Source organism: Atractosteus spatula, chromosome 16, assembly GCF_055471065.1.
Source record: "Atractosteus spatula isolate fAtrSpa1 chromosome 16, fAtrSpa1.hap1, whole genome shotgun sequence".
Lineage (NCBI taxonomy): Eukaryota > Metazoa > Chordata > Actinopteri > Semionotiformes > Lepisosteidae > Atractosteus > Atractosteus spatula.
The window spans coordinates 1,127,099-1,151,879 of NC_142721.1; the positions used below are offsets into that span (position 1 = coordinate 1,127,099).

A 24,781-nucleotide genomic window follows, 5' to 3' on the forward strand; every position below is an offset into this window, starting at 1 on the left:
TCGTGGGTCTATCTTAAAACTCGCTTTGGCATGTTAGTGTTTTGGAAGCACTCATTTCCTCTACTGCTCTATGAGGGGGCGACTGATTCTGCTGCTTGCATTGCCAGGCTTACACATACTGATATGACGAACTCGCACCTAAGGGCGACTACTCCGGTGTGACACTCCCGCCTCCCCGGGCCCCTCATGTGATCAGTCGAGCTGGCGCCGGGGGAGGGTGGGCAGGCAGACCGCAGTGACATGCTTGCAGAGGCCGTCAGGATGTGGGAGAAGGCCCTTGGCAGGTTCGTGCTCTTCATACGGTACAGACACTAGCTCCACTGGACTGGCCATCTGACGTATATTGACCAAGACCTCACAATTGTCACAATAGCGGCAGTCACACATAGTATTTCTACCAATGCTACCTGTTTCGTTTTCTTACAGAGGGCTTTCTCAGGCTCTTTGGTTATGCTGCACACCTGGTCATTTCTTAACAAAATAAAACGAATGATTTTAATAGGAATCGGAACTTTTTTTCTAACGCATTTTGGTGCCCGCCTCTTGTTTTAAGCTCAAAACTTTTCTCTTGTGCCTTTTTTTTTTACACAGATGAACAAATGCATGTGGTGAAAGAAAAGCAATGCATTGTGCCTTTTCAACAGTGTGACAGAGTCTCCACGGTGTGAGATGCCTGCATAATGTACTTCGACAGAGATGCTAGGGAGCGAAAATAAGCCCTCATGAATAATTAAACAGACTAGGAGACATACTTCCAAAGTCTGGTTTGGGGAGGTGGCCGGGGATCGCCGGCTGCATTTTCGACTGGTTTTAGTGAAGTTAGCCGAAAGGAGAGAAGCACGCTTGATTGCTGAAGTCACAACTAGCAGCTTCCACTTCGGTCAGTCATTGTTCAGTGCGCCGGAGTCGAGCTGCTCTCAGGGAACTTCCTCTCCACGAGTTTGTCCGCAGCGAGCCCGAAGGCTTTTGGGACGGTCCTGTTTGTTGTTCAGGTCGTGTTGTGACTCTCCACGCTGGAAGAGGAACAGCAGAAACTACGAAAAGCTGCCAAAAAAAACGGATATTGTTCAGTATAATTGGTGTTGACATTTACCAGGCTGTGTCAGCGCTGCTCTCCGGCACAGATGTGAAAGGAACCCATCACGTCCCCGCTCCTGATGCCTTTTACAGGCAAAACAAAAAAGGCTACGAAAAAGTGAAGATTAGAGTTGTACGTGACAAAGCGGTAAGTTTAACCGTTGGACTGGCGAGTTTATAGTGCTCCGTTTTTTTAAATGCTTGTATTACAAAAATCTTACAGTAAATCCAGTTTAGTTCATGACTGCAAAGAAGGGGACACACCACGAGACCGGTCTGCCAGTAATTACTCTCTTTTCAGTGTGTGGACTTCACTTCTGCAGCAGTCTGTATGCTTGGTGATCAAACTGCTTATTATGGAGTGCTGGAATTAAACATCCTCTGACTGCACACTGTCCTGTAGTTTGCTATTTACGAGACGTGGAAGCGCAGCATTGTAACACAAAAACAACCAGTTGCAACTGTTGATAAACAACGGGGATAGACTCATCCCATTTGCGTGTTGGTTCAAGCTGGAATGAAAAGTATCAGGCCAATGGTTATCTAGACCCATTGGAACTAGAGTCTTTTTGAAAGTGAAATAACCACAGTACTGTTTATCGATGTAGTTATAGTACTGGGCAGCAGCCTGTTAGGTGGAATAAAGTTAATCGTTTGAGCATATACAGTATACTGTAGTTGAAGAGGTTGTCGTGTCACTGAGTGGGTTTATTTATGCTGATGTGTAATGTTGATTCTTGCTGTTGATGTGGAGAAATTGGGTAAATTGGGAATGCACTTTTGTAAATTATTACTGTGCAAGCCTAGAAAGTTCCTAAAGCGTGCACCTGCGTATTATGCACGTGTTTGCGGCTGATACAGTACTGTAGTTGTTGGAACGATCTTGTTTTGACACTTCAAAGAAGGAAACTGTTTTGAGAGAGTGTACGGCACGTTTACCATTAAAGCTGCTTCCACAGCTAGCACCAAGCACAGGCTGCAAGTTTTATTTAGTGTGGTTAGCGAAATCGTCATCTATATACAGTACATGCAGCTCAGCTCGAAGTGAGAGCTAGCCACACCGTGCTTCATTCCGTTAATAACGTTTCGTGGCACAAACACGAAAAGAATTGAGCTAGTATTGAGAATGACATGAAGTGTTTTTAAAATTGCTTGTTTCCCTCCTTTCATGAGTCATTTGCTCTAAGTACAGGGCTGAAGTAGTTTACTAGGTGGAAACTAACTTCAACTTACTTGTGGTTATAAAGGTTATAAAGTAATACGTCACAAATTAACTGCCGAGTATTCTTTGAGGTAGCGATATGAATAGAGAACTATACGGTTTTAAGACTGTTGCTTTCACACATAAGACCCTCCTACAGCGGTTGTGTCCTATAGCAGTATTTCGTGTTTTACACTCTATTTACATTTCCCAATTTTGGGGGAGTCTTCTTGCAAGATAATATCATGCACTCTACACTTGCAAATACAGGAAAATCTTGCTGAAGACTGTGCAGAATACTTCTTGAAAATAATCACTGGTTTGGATGCTTAATTGGTATGCTGTAATTAGTTACTGTATAATTATACACTGAGATATAGTATACTTGGATGTGCTCTCATTGACTTGGTGCTTTTCATTAAAGTGTAACATTAAAGGGAATGGGGGAGACATTCATCAAAAGCAGTAAAGTGGACATTGTAATTCAAGATTTTTCCCAAAGTTCCATTGCATCATGTCATCAGGATTAAACACATCAGAAGCTGTTCATGTCAAACAAATGGAATAGGAAGAGACATAAATGGTTTGAGTTATCATAAAGAAAACGGTTGTTAACTCAATAAGTACTAACATTTAGCAGGGAAAATGTGATATTCTTTGCACTGAAACTACATTTTTTTAAAGGTTTTCTACTTTTCTCTTTATATGTTTGGAGGATAAATTCAACCTTAAAGTGCTTTGTTTCAGTTGTAATGTTTGTCAAATTGATTGAAGTGTTGGAGCATTTTTATACTAGTCTCAGCCTGTACCTTTTGTGGATTTATCTGATACGGTATACGGTTTCACTGTTCATTCTGAAGAAGTCCTCAGGGCTGATCGTCGATAACATGTTTTAGCCCAAAGAAACTCCTTGTGTCACTTTCTCTGTCTAGTTCACACATTATTTTGATTGCTGTTGAATGTGAACTTGGTCTTGATTCATATTGTGGACATTCTATCCCAATCAGAATGCTTAGTTCAGCACCCAAAAACTGAAGGTGAAACAAATGCAGATTACACTTCTTGAATGTTCCAGTATTTTGTATGAAGAATTTAAAATGAGCTGTTGTCCTTTTCCTCCTCTGTTTGGTCACTTGTTGAAACGCTTCCTATGAAATTCAAGGTCTTTAAAAGGGGCACTTTTCCAACTTATACATTGAGCTGAAAAATCAGACTGCAAAACAACAAAATGCTTCCCTAAATACATGTAGTCAGTGTTTTCTGATATAGGGTGAGCTGCCTGATGTGTTTGATTACAATCTACTATGAATAAAGGTTCCACAGTGAACTATGCACTTTTGCAATATTATATTTTGGGGAAATTAGAAGAAAAACAAGCACATTTTCCTGTTTTGTTGTTTTTTAAAGCAAAAGTGGAGTTTCAGTTCAGTGTAAATTTGCATTGCAGCCTGAAGGAGATGACCTCATGAACAAGGTTACGCTTGAGTTTACTGGTTTTGAACTGAAACTTGAGGGGAAGGGAAAGGGATCCTTCTGGGAAGCCAGGAAATGAAGTGAATGAGATGAGTTTTTCCCACTTTCCCTGTGTGAGGCTGGGGCGAGGAATCTCTGTTTAGGTGTGGAGGCCAAATAGCTGAACAGCAAGACTTGTACAGAACTGTGAACAGGAAGAATAGAATCCATCCATCTGTTTTCTACCTGCTTTCTCCAATGCAGAATCTGATCCAACAGGCATCAGGCACAAGGCAGGATACACCCCAGACAGGACGCCAGTCCATCACAGGGCACACACATAGACACAAACGCGCAAACACGTTTCCAAGTTTTTCATTAGAATCAGAATCAAGGAGTATTGTATCCATCGCCCTGAAGGTAACCAACGTCCTCCATTTGATTTAGTGAGGAGTCAATGGAGCTGAAATGGATGTCGCAGAGCTTTGTATTTGCTGTTCTGATATCTCTCATGCTTGTTCCAACCTCCTCTGGTGTGTTTGCTTTGGCTGCACTGGGAGAAGAGAACTTTTCTGTGGGACCCTGAAGTCTGAGCTGACAACTCAGATGGGTTTGGTAGACAAGCGGTTTGGCTTGAAAATTGATGTGGTGATCCTCAAACGCATTTCGGATGATGGCTGATGTTTATAAGGAAATCCCTGTTCTGTGACAGATAACTCTCCAAGTATGTGAAGAGCTGTACATCCCTCAGACGCTTACTGTGAAGCTGAATAGTGTGTGAATTTGGAGCTTGCTGGATGACTTGTGGATGTTATGTGTAAATCTGTCTTTTCAAATGCTTCTGAAAATATGTTGATTTGAAAATGTAGTGTTAATAGTTTTATATGCATTTAGAAAATGACCAAACCCTAAACTAATGTGTTACTACTCTTACTAACTTTGGTAAAACAGTCCCTTGATGCAGAGCTAGTAGTCATTTACCACCAAGATACCAGTTGCATTGAGGACTTCCTTTTCTTGACATCTGTCATCCAGTTGCCTGGCAGTAGAAACAAAAGTAGAAAGAAGAAAGGCAGGGTTTCATTTGTGGAGCTTTCTTCAGGTGTGTGGCGGAGACCTCATATTCATTCAGCTGCTTCCCAGATTATTAGTGTTGAGTTAGAACTTGCAGTAACTGTTTTCTGAATTTTCTGCCGTGGGTTGCCCAAGTGTTTGCTCCCATTCTGCCTTAAAACTGCCCTAGTTAGTTTGGAAACACTCCCAAAGCCCTTGAGACAAGACTGCTTTCAGTTTGAAATTTTATTGAAGGATCCTTAACTAAGCTCCAGTCACCAAATATGCAATGACACTACACTCAGTTGGTAGTAAAAGGATACCCATCCGAGCTTCTTAATTCCTCCCAGATGATTGAGGGGAGGGTAGATGCACAAGAGCTGTGCACAGTAAGGCTTTGTTTATTTTAATTTTCTCTGCCAAACAGCAAGGTTCACAAAATACTTCTTCCAAGTTGCCAGGCAACCATGCTGAGGCAAACAAAAGGCATGGGATCTCTGTGCAGGCCTGGGAGGCAGAAAGAGTTCCATTTTATTGTGATGCTTCAAAGAAATTCCATTGGCCCTAATGACCTTGGCTGCAGAACACTTGATAGCCAAAAGAGACAGCACCTCCTTCTCTTGGGCTCTTATTGAGCAGGTAGAATTCCAGTGTTAACAGGGAAAATCGAAAGCCCTGTACTGTAGGTTGTCTACCAGAGTGGTCCTTCTGCCAAGTTCTCATGGCCAGTTGAACTGGTTGTGTCTTACTGTCAAAGGTCTCCCTATTGATTGCCAATGCACCAAACACCCAAAACTGAGCTTTTCTACTAGAAGGCAAAACATCTCTAAATCATCAAGCATAGGTTGTGCTTCTTGATTTCTAAGGTCAATAGATGTAGTAATTCAAGCTAAACTATTGTAGCCTGTGTCTGTGACAAAGATATTTCCTCACACTGATTATTTCAACCTGTCTACCAATGTTTTTAAAGTGCCATTGTTAGTTAAAAACAAAAGGAAGATAATACTATAAGCACTTAAATACTATAAATACTATGAGCTTTTCAATTAAATGCAGTGAAGTGGATTTCTTATGAATGTGTGCATTTGTACCATTCAAAAGTTTGGAAACACTGGGGCCACAGAAAAGAATGTTACCAGTCCCAGAGGTATTGGCAAATCAAGGGATTACAGTGGATAGAAAGAAAGAATAATATTGTTCTCTACTCTCTCCAGCCTCTCTGTAAATGATGCTTTTGTATTGAAAGTGGAAAGAATTGCTGTGTAGGTGCTTCAGGTTGCTCCCAATCCAGAACATATGCATCAGAGGAGCCTGGAGGTAATATACAACGGACCTTGCTAAGGTATTCTTGCAGCTTTGCACCGTTTTCCACCTGGAATGTGCCACTTGGTTTACTGTTGTAGTAATACTCCCCAGAGAGGATTAATGTTTTCATGTCTGAAAGCTGCAGAAGCTTACTTGCTGATGGAAAAAGTGTCAAATGGGACATTACTTTACAGAAATGTTCTAAGTGCCCACCTGTCCCTTATCTGAACTCCAGTTATTCCTGATAGGAGTCCTGGAGTAACTTAGAGCCTGTCCTGGAAACTTAAGGTAAAAGGCAAGACTACACCCTGGACTGGACACCAGTCAATCCTGGAGCACACACTGCAGCAACAGGATTATGATTCTGCTTAGAATTAGGTGTTTGGAAAGATTATAAAAGTAGTATTTCAGAATTCTTTGAACTGAAAATATCCTGCAACTTCTTTGACTGAGCTTCCTAGGAAGATTGATGAGATAGGACTCATATAAGCAGGATAAGCAGGATGTCCACACTCTGTATTACAAACTAGGACACGCAAACAGGTCTCGTCTTGACAACTGCAGCGATGACCTACATCAATACCTCTCAGTCTTCCTCCCTAGAGGGAAACAGATTTGTCAAATCAAGTGAGGGGCCAGAGTGATCAGTCAATGAGGAACATGTCTAGAGTGGATGCAAACTATACTTGATGACCAATCGGTGGGACATTTTGTTGGTACTGCTGAATATCAACGAATATTCAGCATAGCAGCTACAAAATATGGGAGAGGGAACTTCAGATGTTTCTCCCCATCTAAGTCTCACTTGCGAATGGTTCCGCAATCCTATATGGACGTACAGTGGAAGTCGACTTCAGTGAGATGCTAAGCAGATCACTTCCCTACTGTGGCATCTCTTGGCACAAAATTCAGAGAATGCTGATGGGGAAAGGAGTCCTGCTGTTCCTCTTCCTGCGAAAATGCTCATCATAACTGTACCTGTCCAATCAATTCTGATGAGTACACAGTGCATTCAATATTCACATTTAAACACTTGAGAATTAAGCTTTTATTCCAAACAAATACTTGAAGAAAAAATGAATATGATTGTATGAGAATAATTGTTATGAGTTTGACTTCAATAACAAAGATTATTATTTAGTAACAATTAAATATTACTATATTTTGTAATCCCTGAGTGATTGATCAACCATGACAGATTTATTGGCATGTTTTATAATTCTTTAATAAAATTGTCTACTGTACTTTTTGAATCCATGTGTATGTCACTGTTTGTTCTTATTTATTGATCCCTAGGAGGCATAAGGTACTTTCTCAATTTACTGTTCCAATTTCTCAATGTGTCAGTAAATTCAAACCATCATATCACTGCAACACACACAGAAGCATGTTAGTGACATCGCTTTTCTCAGCCAGCATCTCTTTGAGAGGAGGGCAGAGACCAAAGTACATGCCAAAAACTCACGTGAGCACAGAGAGAACATGCAAGCTTCATGCAGAAGGACCCCCAAACTGAAATTGGGCCCATCGCCCAAGTCAGTGGTATTAAATATCACACCCTCATGGCTCCCTGTTGAAAGATCCCGGTGTGTATACATATTTAACTCTGATAATAAGCCATTTATTGTTCACCTTTATCTGACTTTGATATCAAGACTGAAGGGAAACAAGGACATTTGCAATACACATTGTAGAAACCAGACCCTAAGGTCGCCTCTGTGTTACAGGATTACTGTCCTGTAATGATTTCATAAGGAGGAAAAAGGAGAAGCAGAGGAGAGGGGAGGGGAACCCTGATGGAGTCTGTCCATTGCCTATTCTGATACATGCAGATACAAAAAAAACAGTTCAAACATTACTCATCTCCTGGTAAAATAGGGAACTGATTTAGTTTGAATGTGTATTGTTCTGTAATGAATTGCATGATTGCGATGAAACAGCTGTTACTTTTTTTATAGCTACAGTACATGCACAGTACAAAATCTGACAGTGTGTAACTCTTGCAATGCCAAATATACGCACTGCTGTCTTTGCATGTCTAATTGAATCTGTGATTGGCAGAACACGAGCATGAGGTTCAGCTTTTTAAGGTTGGATGAAAATGTACTAAAATGGTTTTAAAAATCCACTCTGCTCTTCAGTGTGCACCTGCTATACAAAGAGTTTGCAGAGCCATGCATGCATTAGGGGAATCTGACTGTGTCATTTTGTGCTCAGGAGTGTGGTCTCAAAATGTTTTTCCCCTTTGTAATAAAAATCTTTCATCAGCTTGCAGGAGTATAAATTCAGAAGTTGTTTGCATCCCATGGTGTTCATGGCCCTCTAACTGCCTGCTCACACTTCTCAGTGCACTGTGTAGTCTGTGTTGACGCACGTGAAAGCACACAGCTACATGGGTGTGTGGTGCTGTGGGTGGGCGGGAGGCTGCTCAGGCTCGCTGTGAGCTGTGAGCCCTGGGCCTGACAGCAGGAGAGCGCACCGAGTGGCCCGTGTGGTGTGGTTAGCACTGAGTCAGCACTGACACACGGGCCTTTGATGTCAGAATGTCGAGCGCCTCTTCCTGTTTATCATGCACATGTGCGCCAAGGGAGGTGGCGATAAGTCAGGGCGGTGAGGCGCTGCCCACCGGTGTGGTGGTTGGCAGTGTAAGAGGTGCTGTAGATCTCCAGCATCTGGTGGCATTTATTCAGGAGCTAACAAGTACTGTAGGTGTCTAAAGACAAAATGACTGGATTGTAACCTAAATGCAATAACTGCCACCCCCGTCATCCCTTTTTAAAAAAACAGTCCTTGCACCATGGAAATGATCCAATTTGAATGAATGTTGATTAAACTGATTACATTGTTTTTAGAGGGTAAATTGTAGCCTGGTGTATTTCCACTTTTAGAAAGCCGCGCATCATGCTTCTCCTAAAGGACTGTCCATATCAGTACTGGTCCTGCCTTGTTTATAAGCTGCAGGCAGATCGTGAGCTGGGGTACTTGGTTATGAACAGGTTTCAATTTTAGTTGGTTTTACAGGAAGTACTTATGCAGATTCAGTTGCAGCCTATAACAGTGCCTGCTCAGTGGTTTCAGAATTACTGAGCGTACTTTCTCATGAAGAACAGGTAGCAGTTAGACTGATGAAAATGATCTTTTGAGGTTTTAAAACTGCCTCTGCCTTGAGGTGTGACATTATTTTAAGTACTTTCTCACACTCTTTGAGATGTTACTATAGTATAGGAATATTACAGATGTTCGGTTAAGTAAAACGTCGTATGGATGAAAACTGTGTGGTCTGTTATCAGCAGTTTCACCGCATTGATAACGGGTGCTTCTGTTGTTCAATGCAAATATTTTTTTAATGGATAAAAGTATGTCAGTAAGCAAACTCAGTCTTGTCTGTATAATTTAATATACTGTACTTTATTTTGCTCAGTATCACATTTTTTCTATTAGCTGCACTCTTGCAGTCATGCCTCTTTTTTGTAGACATAACCCAGAAAGGCTTTTAACTGTGGATCCAGACTCAAAAATCCCTGTGCAGTAAGAAGTAGCAACCTTTGGTCAGTGTTTTAAAATAAGTTTTATTTGATTTAATATATTTGATTATATTTGTTAAATGTTTTCTTTGTGTCATCCAAAACAATATTTGAGATATAAATGTTTCTACATTCATTTCATTCATGTTATTCATGTCTTTACAAACATAACCCTTGTTCTTAAAATGTGTTAGAATTCCAAGACACCTAGACTCAGCAACTGTTAAGGAATTATTAATAATTGTAATTAAAACAGGACAGGCACTTCTTTGCACAAAGGGTCTTGAAAGTCTGAAACAGGCCGCCCAGCCATACTGTTGAACATGAGATCTTTGAATCATTAAGGTACTGAAAAACCAAATGAGCTTTACAGTCTGAAAGGCTGTCTTTCATTTAGAACTGTTCTTGTGTTACATGTTGAAAATTCTAATATATAAAATACTTAACATAATCAATTTAACAAGGAGCCCACATTGCAGTCATGTTGCAAAGTTTCATACACTGGGACTGCAAATATTTCCTTGCTCTAGAATTAAAACCATAAATACCATACCAAGAAGTAATTTCAGGGAGGAAGAAGAAAACTCACTATTAGAACTGTAAAACAAGTTGTTCCTGCTAGTACTTTTTGTATTTCAGTTCTGCATTTTTCCTTTGTTTAATTCTGTTATCTGTATTTGCTTGGATTTCCACATTCAGAAAGAGATTGAGAGTCTTTATTATCCTCAAGGGGCGGTTTGTTTTATACCCATTAATTTAGTGCCACAGATCTGTTGGTTTAAAGCAGATTTCCAGTTTGCCTTTGATGCTTCATTGAATAATTGAGATTTTTGTTCATTAAACGTTCAAAATGAGATCATTTTTATTTTGCTTATTCAATGATATTTTAGGGTGCTGGAGAGGCGCAATGGTGAGCATTGCTGTAGCACTGGGGCCCTGGTTTCAATTCCAGGGGTGCTGTCTGTGTGGAGTTTGTATGTTCTCCCCGTGTTCAAGTGAGTTTCCTCCTACAATCCAAAAACATACTGCTAGGCTAATTGGCTCCTGGTGTGAATGAGTGCCTGGCGTCCCGTTCAGGGTGTATCTCTCCCTGTGCCCGTTGCCTGCTGGGATAGACTCCGGCTCCTCAGCGACCCTGAATTGGATAAAGCGGTTAGAGAATAGATGGATGGAACAAGGACTGGAGCTGTGATTTGTAGCAATGGAGAAAGAGATCTCTGTACCCATCTTCCTTTCTGTGTAGCGGTTGTTCCTGAGAGGCTCGATTTCCATTCTTTCCTCTGTCTCCTGTGATCCCAGCTGGCCCGACCTGTGCGGTCCCAGTCCCGGCTGATTTCCGCTGGCTTGCTGCCTCGTCTGAGACCATGGGCTCCTTCCGGCGGCCCCGGCCCCGCTTCATGAGCTCCCCGGTTCTGACGGACCTGCCCCGGTTCCACGCCAGCAGCCAGGCGGTCCAGCTCAGCAACGCCACCGTGTGGAACAGGTAGGAGGCCTCCAGTGCTGAGCTCCCTGTGGCAGTTCTTCCAGTGGGTCTTACAGAAGTGTCATGTGAACCACACACAACCTAGTGGCAGCATTGCATATCGAGTTGCAGCTTTTCTTGGGTGGCAGAATTTTATTTTATTTTTTTTAAATAATTTATATATTATCCATCTATCCATTTTCTAACCACTTTATCCAATATGGGATTGCAGGAAAGCCGAAGCCTCTCCTGGCAAGACACACACTGGGTGGGACGCCAGTCCATGACAGGGTACACACAGACACGGACACACTCACACTCCAGTGTTCCCAGAACCCAACTGTCCTACCAGCATGATTTTGCACTGTGGAAAGAAACCCACACAGACATGGGGAGAACATGCAAACTCTGAAATACATTACACAGTAGGAATATGGCTTTATCAGATCAAAATACTGTCAAAAAACTTGTTCATGGATGGAGAAAAATACATTGTATTTATTAAAACCCAACTAGTAAAATCAAAAATCTGTGCAGGCGGTAATTAACAAGCAAGTCAACTTTAACTGCCCTTTGTAAAAATGCAACATAGAAGAAAGCCTGTGTCTCCATTCTTTCAGTAGGGTATTTATTGCAATTGTAATGTGAAACGCCTTTTTGTTAGTCAAAAGCATAATAGAGCTATTGTAGTCTTAGATATAAAACACAAACAGAACCTAACAGATATAATTTTGAAGCCTTTTTTAATCCATTGTTTTCCTGACAAGGGAGACAGCAGCTAATTATACAAAAGTAAAATGGAATAGTTAATCATATCCATTAACTTGTTCACACATGCTTTTTTTGTGAAGTGGTTATTTTTCAGTATGGAATCACAGACTTTCAGCTGGAAGAATCTCCCTGCAGCACATTAATAGTTGCAAAGTGACATATTCACACCTGCACTTCTGTAAATTAAATTGTTCAACATAAAAAAAATATTTTAAAATGGATTTTTCATTTTTATATTACTGTCTTTTTTTAAAATAAAATGAGTAGGATCACAGAGAACAGACAGCAGACCAGTAGTCTTGTTGTAATGCTTCTGAGGCTGTATTTTGCCTGAAGACCAGAGATAATGCTGTTTCAGACCCAGCTGAATGACATTGGGGTCTAGTACACCTCTCTGCTTTCATCTTTCTGCTCAGCCAGTGCAGGAGCTCCTGCAGTGAGCCTGGGCCGTTTTCCTGGTTCTCTGACTGTGACAGGGATACCCACAGTGGTCACACGCTTGGCCCAGTGTCACCAGGACTGGTTTGAGCTGGCTGGGGTATTCTCAGCTTGGCATACGACTGTGATGGCTGACTGGCCAGGCGCCCCGGAGCTGGTGCTGCCAGCGTGACATGCACTGCTGTGAGCCAGCTGGGCCCAGGTGCTGGAAGACCCCCAGTGGCTTGATGACGTGTGGCTTTTGCTTTGAGTGGGCACAGTCCTCCCCCCCGGGGAGCTGGGGCTATAGGGGGGGTTAAGTGGACGAACAATTGGCAGGTCCGAACTGAAGGGTGACAAACTCGGGGAGCCCCTCTGGCCCGTGAACAGTTCACACTTGGCACACGTGGGTTAACGTAATCGGTTTTGAGATCTGAAGCTCTTCTGGATTTGCCTAAATAACTTCCAATTCAAAACAGCACCAGACTGTCGTCACACTATCTTGTTTTCTATTTGCATAGCATGCAGTAGAACGGCATTTGTTTACAGATAAACAGTTTATGGTCCCTTGTCTCACCTGTGGGGAAATGCGATATCAGATGCTGTTACGGCCTTGCGGGGTCATGATGTTACAGGTATTTCAAAGTGGTTCTGTAGCAGACCATCCAAATCTGAGTATTTTTTTAACTTATGTGGAAATTTACTACAAAGCAAACTGAACACCATCTGCACCCTGCTAGGTATGTGATTGTTATCCACGAATATTGCCGTTGGCTGCTGTTTAAGAAATCTCCTCTAAAGATTCACAAATCGTATTTATAGAAGATGGACAATGACCACATTCAGTAAGCCTGTGTTTTTTCAGTACCTTGTAAGAAAGCAGTAAAGGCCAGTCCAAATACTGTGAATACTGTATATCCCTGCAGTAGTTCGGTAGTCTTTGGTAATTTTTCCTGGGTTTTTTAATATTACCGTATTTAAACTAAACTATGTAAACTTTAGAAAGTGGGAGAAAAGTGTGGCAAATAAGGCCCAGACCAAGAAGCTACATCCAGTGGCAATCCCAACCTGCACCCCCACGTCTGCAGCAAGGGGGAGCAGGGTGCCCCCACACCCTGTTCCCCCGAGCCCTCAGTTACACAGTCAGAACCTTCATTGACTCAGTAAGAATAAGGTCAGTGTGAAGTGTTTGTTCCCAGCTCTTAAACATGTTTGCAAGCGAAATAAAATCCCAGAGTTGTGACTAGAACCGAAACGCTGTAATCCCAATAATACAACCTCTTGTATCAAGTACAGCCTCAATGATGTAATGAGGGCAGGCTGGAATGAACACCAGGGACCAGGAATGGGGTTGGGAACCCCTGTATTACAGCCTTCGAGTCAGACAGACCTGTGTTCTTGACCCTTGAGGTCGTGTTGTTGCCTCACAGGAGCAGTTGTTTGCCTCTGTGTTACTGCCACTCCTGCTGTATAAAAGAGGTCAGCTCAATGGTTATTTCAGTTTATCATCGATGTACTTCCTCTTTTCATTTCCTCTTGATCAGCTCTAAACAACATGTTTTCTCTGAACCCGTTTTCACCGAGCTAAGCAGACAAAATGGTAAATAACTTTGTAAGCGAAGCATTGCACAGACACCCAGGAGGGACTGGTGCTGAGTGAAATTGTGAAATCTTAGGATTTTTTTTTATATACATTGACTTTAGATATAACTTCAGTGGAGCAATTTCTGTATGTAGGGACCAGGAGTTTTCTAATTGAAGTGGGTGTTTCAAAGTAGTTCAGTTGCCACAGAAATGTCCTCATATGAATCCATCTAAAGCTACAGGGGACTATCTGACAGACCTTACAGCTGTTGTTTTACCCTGTGCTGGAGTTGTGTGGGGTCTGGTACCCCTCATTTTGCAGCTGTCTTTCCACCCGGCACCTCCTCATGAGGTGAAAAATTTATCATGTCCCTTTCCAATTTTAAAAAATAAATTTCAAGAAGGTCGCTATTTTATCTTATTGACTTTTTGATTACAGGTCTGCAAAAAAAGTCCTTATTTGCCCACTATGTGTGAATTCCATTAAAATAGCCTTGACATGCTAGAAAAACAAGGAACAGGATCTGAAGCGTCTTTGCTGGTGCCCTGTGCGCTCTGCCAGTGGAGACAGTCAGGAACAGAATGGGATTGAGAGGGGACAGACTTTGCTCTCCAGTGTTGCTCACACAACACATTTCCTCAGAAACCAGAAGGCTGTTTGAGAAGCTAGATGAGGCTACACATCTGAACAAAGAACAAGTGTCATGCTACATATCTGCACGTGTTTATAAAACAAGAAGGTGCTTAAATGTTGGTTTCATGAAAATAATGAAAAACATGCAAATTTTATTCTTAAAATGAACTGATCTATTTTTGCAAAGGAACAAGTAATAGGTTTATTCCATGCTGAAAAAAAGAAGAAAGAGAACACAATGTTTCGGCCGTGGAGCCTTCTTCAGGTGTGAGCAAGGCTCCACAGGCTCCACGGCCGAAACGTTGTGTTCTCTTTCTTCTTTTTTTCAGCATGGAATAAACCTATTACTTGTTCCTTTGCAGCCTACGCATGCTGACGCAGCTACCCACCTGATCTATTTTTATCAACATGGCTACCCATGGGCTATTTTGATATCGTACAGTCAGACCCAATGACAGGTGTATCAGACTGGAAGTATTTCAAGAATAGAGTACGCTCATTAGCATCTGATTATATGGTTTGAAATGACTAATTAAAAACATTGATGTTATGAGCATGTCACAGTTAAGTGCTTCAGTACCTCCATTGACTGTTGAACATCTGCTCCTGAGCTTTATTGTCAGCTTGATTAGTTACTAATACAGATCACACTAACAGGCTTTGAGCTTCGGCACTTTGCGATCTACAAAATAAGCAAAATGGTTTTATGGTAGTCAAAAATTCCCTATAACAGAAACAGAAAAGCAAAGGTGGACAGAACACTGGGCAGAATTGTCCTGTTCCAATGCCTGTTGATGACTGTTGGAATAGCCGACATTTTTGGATGAAGCCAATGGTAGCTGGGAGTGCAAGAAGAAAATAACAGGAAAATAGGTCTAAACTCCTCGTCTCGCAGCCTGGCCAACAGCAAAGATTGTCACCATGCCCAACACTGAAAGAATGTGAGCAAAGAATTCTGTTGATCCAGCTGTTTTCACAGCACTGAAATCTCCCCTTTCCGGATGGAAATGTGTCAGACACATTCTACCTCTCCACCTCCTGACATTGCGGGGAAGGCGCCTGGACTGGCAGGATGTTCTGGGGGTTGGGGCAGTCAGGGAAATGATCAGGCCTCCCAGGTGCCAGAAGGATGTGGTAGAGAATACTGAACTTTCTGCTCCCGGAGCTGAGCCGGCTCCTCTGCAGCACTGTCCAGGATCGCGATCTGATCATCGCTCTGCGGGCACCACTGCTGTGCCATGGACAGTGGGCATCACTTTCCACTCAGTCTTTCCGAACTGAAAAAAGCTCCTGTATATATTGCTGTATACCAGAACACTTCCATATAGATCTGTGAAACACTGTATTGGACCTCATATGGTTCCTAGTTTAATGCTTTCAGTGCATGCTTTTGCAGTTTAATGCAACATGCACTGTGATTTTCCTGTCTCCTTGAGTGTTTGCTTGTAGATATTATCCACACTGCTCTTGATAAAAGCCTCTTAGAAGCAACTTGGAGACTTGGAAGCAACCCATATACTGTATGTTTTAAAAAAAGAAACTCCTTCTTTTTCCCCGACTCCCCTGCATTTAATAAACATTTTTCTTGTATCGTTCATTTAAAATGTTAATTGGGGAACATTTATTGAGAGCCCCTTTTATGTAACGTTCTGTAACCCCAATTATGATGCAGGTCATTTGAAACAGTTTTTAATAAAAAGATAAGACTTTATTGATCCCGAAGGGGAATTGATGAATACTGCATCAGGTAAACCTCATTAAAATACTGAAAATGTATTCAGCACACCAAAATCAAGGTATAGGTGATATCTCTACTGCAGCAAATAAGGACAGTTGGAACTGTAGAAGTTCAAGTATAAATGGCAAGTCTGTTTCAGTGTGATGACTGATTTCCTGGTATCCACACAAAAGAATTACGCAAAACCTGAAGCGAAATCTTATCTGATGTCTCATACACTTTGTTCCCAACTGCACTGCATGCTTGTGCAACTGAGCAGATGCTCTAGAGCACACAGCAGAGTGACAGGGTACAATCAAGGAGAATGCTACATGAAGCCTCATTGCCCACTTACAATTTAGAGAATTATAATTGAACAAACGCAACCCTGTCAATTAGAATGCTTGGTCTTTGCAGGCAATGCCCAGCACCACGCAGATCAGACACAAAGCAGCATGTGCTAGCCTGGCCTCGTGCGTCATGTATTCCAAGCCAATACAGGCACGGAAGTGTCGTTGTTATACTTTTGGTCATTTTAATATGAGAGCAAGCAGTTAAATGCTTTTTTAAAAATCTCAATCTGATATGAAAATTCTGCTGTATCGACAAGCTGGCTCAAGAAAAAGAACAAAGAACAGCTGACGAATCCTTGCAAGATACAGTGCGTCATAGCAAAACCGCATATAATGACTATACAGTAGCCCACCGAGATCTCCTGTCTCCTGCTCTGCAGGCTCCTCTGTCTGAAACGGTGCTTTTCTTTTGGCAGTGTCCACTCGGCCGTGATCAAGGTGTTCCAGGGTGGGGGGCTGCAGTCCAACGAGCTCTTCTCCCTGAACGAGAGCATCAGGTGAGAGAGAACCTCTTCCTCTTCCTCTTCCTGCCTCGCTGTGTCTGTGCCAGCTCGTGCAGCTGCTTGCCAGGCCCGTCAGCTGGCCTGCAGTGCTGCCCTGAGAGGAGAGAGCCAGGGCATGCCAGTGCTCACTGAGCCATTAGCAGAGATGGTTTTTTATGTCAGTGCATTATTTTAGAAGTCACCCGTAAGGTGACTTATTTATATGCAGGTGACACATTATTGCTTTAACAGATGATGAAAAACGTCTGCATCAAGACTAGATACAGTAGGAATTTCAATAATTTACACGTCCACTAGATATAGGAACATAAGGCTGGTTACAAACGAGAGGAGGCCACTCCCCGTTCTATAGTTAGCACTTTATTAACACAAGGATTGCATCCGGATATTTCTTGAAAGGATCCTGGGTATCGGATTCAACAACATGGCAGGGTGGCTTGTTCCACACTCCTACCACCCTTTGGGTACAGCATTGCCTCTTAGTCTCAGTTTTAAGTGCACTTCCACGCAGCGTCCAGCTGTGCCCTCTGGCTGATGTTTCACTGCTTGTTCGCAGGCAGTCCCTGCTCAAGAATAAATGAGGTCAGTTCCTGCAGCCTGTCAGTGTAGCACATTCCCTATAGCAGCAGAATGGGCAGAACGGGCTCCTAATTTCCCTAATAAGGCCTGTATTAGCTATGATGAAATCTTTTCATCAGTCCTTAGTTAGTTAGCACTCAACAAGTTGTGTTTCAGTAACAAAGCAGTAAGACATACAGTAGCTTACAGGTGACCCATAAAATAAAATGGAGCTGTTTCCTTATTATTAATGTGATGTTCTGCTATTTGTGTCTGCATACTGGCTGGTATTTTAATACATCTGACTAAGCACAGGAATCTCCAGCAGACATTTTTCTGTCCCCAATCCTTTTTTTTGCTGAGAGCCACGACAGAAGTTCCTTTTCCCTATACAGTATGTGTGGTTTGGAATATCGGTCACAACTGTGTGTTACATTTTCTACAGAAGAGCTTGCTGACTTCTAGCCTTCAGCAGTGTGTCTGGTATTGATGTTTTCAGTGCCAGTGATGTTATTTGTGTTTTCTTCCTCTCCAGGTGGCTTTTGAAGACAGAGCTGGGCTCATTCATCACTGAGTATTTTCAGGTAGTTTCTTCCTTCCAAGCGTGTTTTACAGCCATCTTCACAGCTGATCTTAAAAGCTGGCTTGATAACTGGCCGGCAATATTCTTGCGTCACTCTGGGTCACACCTTGATGTCACATCTGATGGTGTGCAGATGCATCTCCAGAAGACGAGTGGGTTGTCTGTGAACTGTAGACATCGAGGAGCAACATTCTGAGACTCAGGTTAAACTGAACAAGCACTGCCTTCCACCATGTACCCTGTCACAAATGAGTCAGACTGCTGTATGCATGGACAGGATCACTTACACATTGGTTAACATAGTTCTGTATAGCACCACACATATCATTTTCAGTGCATCGCTTTATGATTTAATACAAAATGTATGAGGATATACCTACAGTATATCCCTTTTGGTATCTTGTAGATATTGTCGACTTGTGACTCGTTACATTTTTGAGAGTTAACATATATTTATATAACATATATAATATATTTATTTCAACTTATTCCTTCCTTTCTAAACAGCTGAAGACGGACACTTTTAACTGCAATGTTCTGAACTGAATGATTAAAAAGCATTCATATCTTGCATACAACATAAAAACGTTTTTCTTTAAAAAAAAACTATATTCACTGTGTTTAAAAAGAGACTCAACTCTTTTTCACCTAATTTTATTAATTGCTATTTTATTTATTTCTGGATTTTCATACCTGCTCTTTATTACTGTATTTATAGTTGTTTTTCCCAACTCCTAGACCATAAATTCAGCCCTTTTGTTCACACTACCATCCATTACCATTACTAAATGTGGACATAAAAATAATCTGCAAGGCTTTAGCTCGGAAACTGCAGTCATTGACTCCTTTACGGATGCACTGATGCACGACTGGTGTTGAACTGGTGTTGCACAGCGATGCACTGTTATGCAACAACAGACACTTCACTGATTTGCTTTCAATGCAGTTGATGGTAATTTCCCAAATTCACAAAAAACAGCAAATTGTTGTTTTATTCTCCTTCAAAAATTACCTTAGCTATTTGATAATGCCAGAAGGAGGACATAGCAGCTCCACATACAGAACATGAAAGCCAAAGCTCTGTAATGTAATTCTTTCAAAGGTGGAAAGTCTTTTATCAGTATAGATCATTCTTTCTTTTGGAAGGCCACTAAAGCTCTAAAGCTCTTTTTCATTTAAATGTGAATTGAAATTAGAACATTTATGTATTCATTTACTTATTATTTTTGTGTTATCTTCCTACTAATGTCTTTAGATGTATTCATTTTGCTGCTTTGATTTAACCCCGGGGCGACCTTAAGTGACCTGTACTCACCTTTATTAGTCTTGTTTGAAGGTTTAATGCTAAATGCAACAGCCAGTGTAACACTGCAGATAAAACTGATACTCATCACCTTTGCACACTAGAGTCTGTAGTATTAGTTTTGTAAAAAGAATAATGTAAACCTTTAACAAAATCATTGCTTGAGCACTGCATTGATGTTCCTTCAACTGCCCAAGATTAAATATTGTGACAAATGGTGAGAGATGATACAGTAATTCACAGCTGGACGGGCTCTTGCTGCCTGTGCAATAAACTTGAACAGTGTTTCTCAGCTGGTGCACAGTGGTTCTAATGGCTGTGCTGCAGAATTTAGGAAAAGTCCCACGGAGACCACAGTCCGGCAGGTTTCTAAGTCTTATTAAAATTGCCAGCAACTGAATACCTTTGAAAAGCGTTAAATATCTTTTTAGCACCCTATCCCAAGTTGCGGCACAACTTTTGAAAAGTCTACGTACTTAAACTAAAAACAGTGAGGATGGCAGGTAGGACTTACAGTGAGCTCTCTGTGTGTCGGGAAGAGGCAGCACTCAGTGCACTGATAGATAAAGATGGCACCTCTGCAAGACCTCTGGCACCTCTGATCGGAAAATCTGAAAGTCTGTTTCTTTTACAGAATCAACTCCTCAACAAAGGGCTGGTGTACATTGCAGAGAAGATCCAGCTTTATGAAGGTAATGCAGCTCCCAAAATGCTTCAGTTAGGAAGAATGAAATTCCTTCATCTTGTCTCAGTTCCAAACAAGCTGCGCTTCCACATGGATGATCAATGCCTAATGCCTGGGTATAAATTGAAACCAAAAAGGCAAAAAAGCTAAATTCAGGGAAGGATACTGAGAAGAACAGATCAGGTGTGAACTCAGCTGCATCACTGAAACACAAAAAAATGCTTGTCAAATCAGGGTGGTACTCTTTGACCACCCGTTCCTTACAATGTTGGTCATGCGGATAACAGCAGCTTCAGAAAGCTGAAAAAACAAGCTGGTGAGACCAGGCAGTGTTTCAGGGCTGAAGGCATTTGCTCAGTGTTAGCACCCTGGCAGTCTTCACTGCACTTTCTTTATTGCACAGAAATGTCAGTGACCACTAAATCCTGTGCTGCCACAGTCAAATCACTCGAGACGCAGGCCTGCACTTAACCTGAGATTTTCATGGAGTTTTCCATCTACCCCCAGCTTTACAAGTTAACATTTTGAAAAGATTTTCTTTGGTGTTGGTGTTTCAAAGGGGACCATGATAGTTCATTACAGGGATCAACAGTACTATATGGGCAGTGCTCTCCTGCTCTCCTAGAGAGTTCCAGGCGGGTACCCAGCTTCTAAGTCTGGCAACTGAGAGCGAATATACAAAAACAGCAGGAGCACCATAATGCTTTGATCCTGTATCACATTGTTTTCTTCAAAGCCATGGAAAACTGTACACCAGGGGAGAGGAGTGAAAAGTTACAAACTGTAAGGGTGCTCAAATGAAATGTGACTTCAAGCTGTGGTACTGTGGTAATCCACTACAATCCCCTGCCCTTCAGCTCCTTGTTGGCACAGAGAAGTCTTACAGATTCCCACTGTGTGGCAGCTTAATCATATTCATGTTGTGTGAGCTGCAGTTTCGTGCACAAGTGCTGCTTATCCACTGGAAAACTACTAAATTATATAAGGACTCAGAAGCCAAATATAAAGGGTGTAAAAGGATATTTGAATGGAGAAAATTTTAAAAGACAACTTCCCAGATCTTCCCAGACCGCTCTGAGAACTTTCAGCTAGTGTTCCCCACTTAAAGGGCCAGGGGTCAAAGCCGTAGTGTCGAGTTGGATTGGTCCCTGTTTTGCCTCTCCGATGCCTGTGTGTATGAGCCTCTTCTGTCTCTGATTGTGTCACTTGCAGGTGACAGCCAGCTTCTTATTCTTTCCGAGATGTGGGACCGCTTCTTCACAGAGATTCTGCCCACTCTGCAGGCCATCTTCTATCCAGTCCAGGTGAATGGCAGCAGTTAATGAGAAACCGCAGTATCACTCTGCTTCTGACGATAAATTGTTCCTTTCGTCTCGCTTCACAAGTTGCGCAGGATGCAAAAAACATGTTTGATATAAATGGTCAATGTGTCTTCATTACTTCAGTTCTTCTATTCATGCTTTGCTTTTCCCTCTGGATTCGGTTTCTTAGTCAATGACCTTTATTGACTAAGGTTTGTAAGGTTTTTACACCTTACAGTTGAAGAGCTAGAGGTGTGGAGGCGAGGTTAGGGTTTAGGGCTCTGAATTTCAGACCAAAAGGATGTGGGTTCAAATCCTGGGGAGATGCTCTGACTGTACCTTTGAGCAAGATGACATACAGTACTCAGGTATCTCCAGGATAATGCTCGGATGTAAAAAGGGGTACAAGTAGCTTTGCATATGTGTGTGAGCCAAATAATTAACTAATATTGTACACATCATTCCTCCTGGCTTTTAGGCTTTTACAGACATTTCCCCGAACTCTTTGCTGTTAGGTGTTTTGTGCACATTGTTGCACAGGGTGGTCTGTTCTGTAATTAAACAGATACTCTCCACAAGTATTTAAAACTTCCATAAGGTCTCCTGCCACTTCTGCTCGCCTTGAACAGGGAAATACCTACACTTCAGAAATGATTTAACTGGCCAGTGAAATATTTGGTTTCATGGAAACTCCAGTCAAGTAGTTGCGGGTTGTTTTTGAGCAGACGCAAGATTGTTGCTGTAGATGTCCAGGAAACTGCAGAGAGGAAGTCTGCTGTTTTTCACACTGTTTTATTTCCTCATTTCCTTTCTGTGTCTGACGTGATGCAGGGCCAGGAGCTGACAGTCAGACAGATGGCTCTGCTGGGCTTCAGGGACCTTGTGCTGCTGAAGCTGCCTTTGGAGGAGCTGCTTCCCAGCGTGGAGGCCCAGACTCCCCCTGCCATCACACAGATGCTGCTTATCCTTCAGGTGAGGGGAGCCGCCCGTGTCCACACGGTTTGTGTCAGAGGCCCTTGGATGGGAGAAAGGAACCGGCCTGGTCTCCCACTGGGAATCTAGCTGCTGGGGTTGTGTTTTAGTCTTTAGTTTCAAAGACTAAGAGGATAAAGGTTTAACCCAGGAGGTCATTCAAGTCCCACTGCACATCTTCACACTTGTAGAGGGAACAACCAAGCTGAATATGATATGAAAGGTGCAGGAGCTGCAGTATGGTATACTGTACAGTTTTAGCGATGCACTAAAATGAGTGAATGAATGATGATCAGTTGATTAGGTTGCTCTTCCCTTTCAGGGCACCCATGAGCCCAGCGGCCCCAGCCATGAGTACTGCCAGCTGGAGAAACTGGTGGGACTGGTGGTATCGCCATACTTGGGAAACTACCTGGAGAAGAGCCGGGCGGCCAGCTTTCTGGGTAAGCACTGCTGCCTTTCAGCACGGATATACACAATGCTTTTTCTGCCTTTGCCAAGAAATGGTATGCTTTGCTTGGCAGCAAAGACATACTGTAGGTGTAAATCCTAGAGCTGTGAAGTTAAGCTGATATAAACATTTATAGGAGATTATTTATATTCATTATGGGGTTTCTGGTCCAGCTGATTGAAGGGTGGAATTCTGCAGGAGTATTTTAAAATACTCTATTTTGTAAGAGGAGACTTGCCATATACAAAAACATGATACAATGTGGATTTGTATTAAACTGTAACAGGTGAGAAGGTTTAAACGTGTAACTGAATCTACACCTCTGCTCAGGCCACTTGCTGATCTTTCACCTTGCTCCTCAACTGCCCTGCCTGGTGCTTTATTTGTGGCCACGGTCACGCCTAACGCTTGACCTCAGTCCTTCAACAGAAGTATTCTAAAAGTAGATAAAGGCCTTCGGATGGAAGTGGTGAGAGTAAACACATGCTTTTGCTTCTTTCGTTAGTGTGATTATTTACTTTTATTAATTTCATGAGCTACTGTAGCTTACTGTATCTTAAAAAATCTACAGTTTATTCTGAAGTGGTATTCTGTTCCAGTCTGTCCTCTCTTGGAGAGCACCGCATGGTGTTATGTCTACTGGATGTCTGTGTTGTGTTTCAGAAGGACGGACACCACGCCACAAGGCTGGGAGCTTGATGCACTATGGACCAGAGATTATGGTTACCCAGCATGCCCCAGATTCCTTGCTGGCACCACTAGTGGAACAGGAGGGAGAGGCGTACCTGGAGAAGGTGGGCGGTGTCCGCCGGCACACTGTCGCCAACGCACATTCTGACTTGCAGCTGCTCACCGTGGCAACCATGATGCATTCTGGGATGGTGGAAGAGAGCACTATGGGGCCACGGCACTTCATCAGCGAGCCCCACATTGGAGAGTCTCCGGGGAGCATGGTCATGATGTCACTGCAAGGCTCCTCGGACCTGAGCTGTGCTCTACCCAGCTAGCTCATGGCCAGCTGAACAGCAAGCCAGGGTCTTGAAACACAGACAAAATTGTAAGGGCGAATAGGAGCGTCACACAGACATTGAGGCCTCCCGGCTTCTGATTTTTATCTTATGTCTGATAGCTAGTTGATCCAAGGACCTGCTGAAACTGATCACTGACGGATTAATGGATTAGGAGTTACGGCCTGGTAACAATTTTCATTATTGCCTGGCTCCCTGGATTGACATTCATTTCCTTTTCAGCTCTGTCTTACAGTTTAGGTGTCTGTGTTGAGGTTGAGCAGGAGACTGAGGCTGGTTTTATTTTTGTTTCCTCAATCAAATATCTTTAGCATGAATCTTGTTAATGGGCAAAGAAGCTGAGTCTCTTTGATCCAGTTGTAAAAACCACAGCTTGCCAGAGGGGAACTCATGATGAACTTAATTTATTGTGATTTTTGTATTTTTATATATACTGTAAAAGTTTTAGGAAAATAGGATGTGATCTCAGTGTCTGAGTTTCCTACCAATTGCGTTGCATGGTCTGAATGAAAAGCTTCCTGAAGTGAGCTGAGCTTGACTTGACACTGGAGACAGTCGCGAACACCAGAGACCTCTACAAATAACAGACAGACAAGGCCATCTTAGAAAATGTATGCAAGCCAGAAAATAAACTTCAGTGCAACACCCTGCACACTGCTATCAGTTTGTACTGGAGCACAAAGCCTGGAGGTGTACAGCCTTGTAACATTATAGCACACAGTGCATGTTCCGTCTGTATAGGTTTTTGAATGGCTGTCTTTTAACATTATGAAAACTGCAACTCATACATTGAATTGAAGCAGAAGACAGGGGAGTGTAGGAAACACTAATGGAAAAGAAGAAAATA

At 42.3% G+C, this 24,781-nt stretch overlaps 1 protein-coding gene across 1 annotated transcript; it reads left to right on the top strand.

The window, feature by feature from the left end:
* The first annotated feature begins 793 nt into the window (after positions 1 to 793).
* prr5l (proline rich 5 like) lies at positions 794 to 24,779 on the top strand. The gene is made up of 9 exons (XM_088934901.1): positions 794 to 1,225; positions 10,912 to 11,095; positions 16,967 to 17,047; positions 18,147 to 18,195; positions 20,132 to 20,189; positions 21,395 to 21,486; positions 22,315 to 22,455; positions 22,778 to 22,898; positions 23,570 to 24,779. The coding sequence occupies exons 2-9, from the start codon at positions 10,977 to 10,979 to the stop codon at positions 23,911 to 23,913; spliced, it is 1,005 nt and encodes a 334-aa protein (XP_088791027.1). The 5' UTR covers positions 794 to 1,225; positions 10,912 to 10,976; the 3' UTR covers positions 23,914 to 24,779.
* The last annotated feature ends 2 nt before the right edge of the window (positions 24,780 to 24,781 follow it).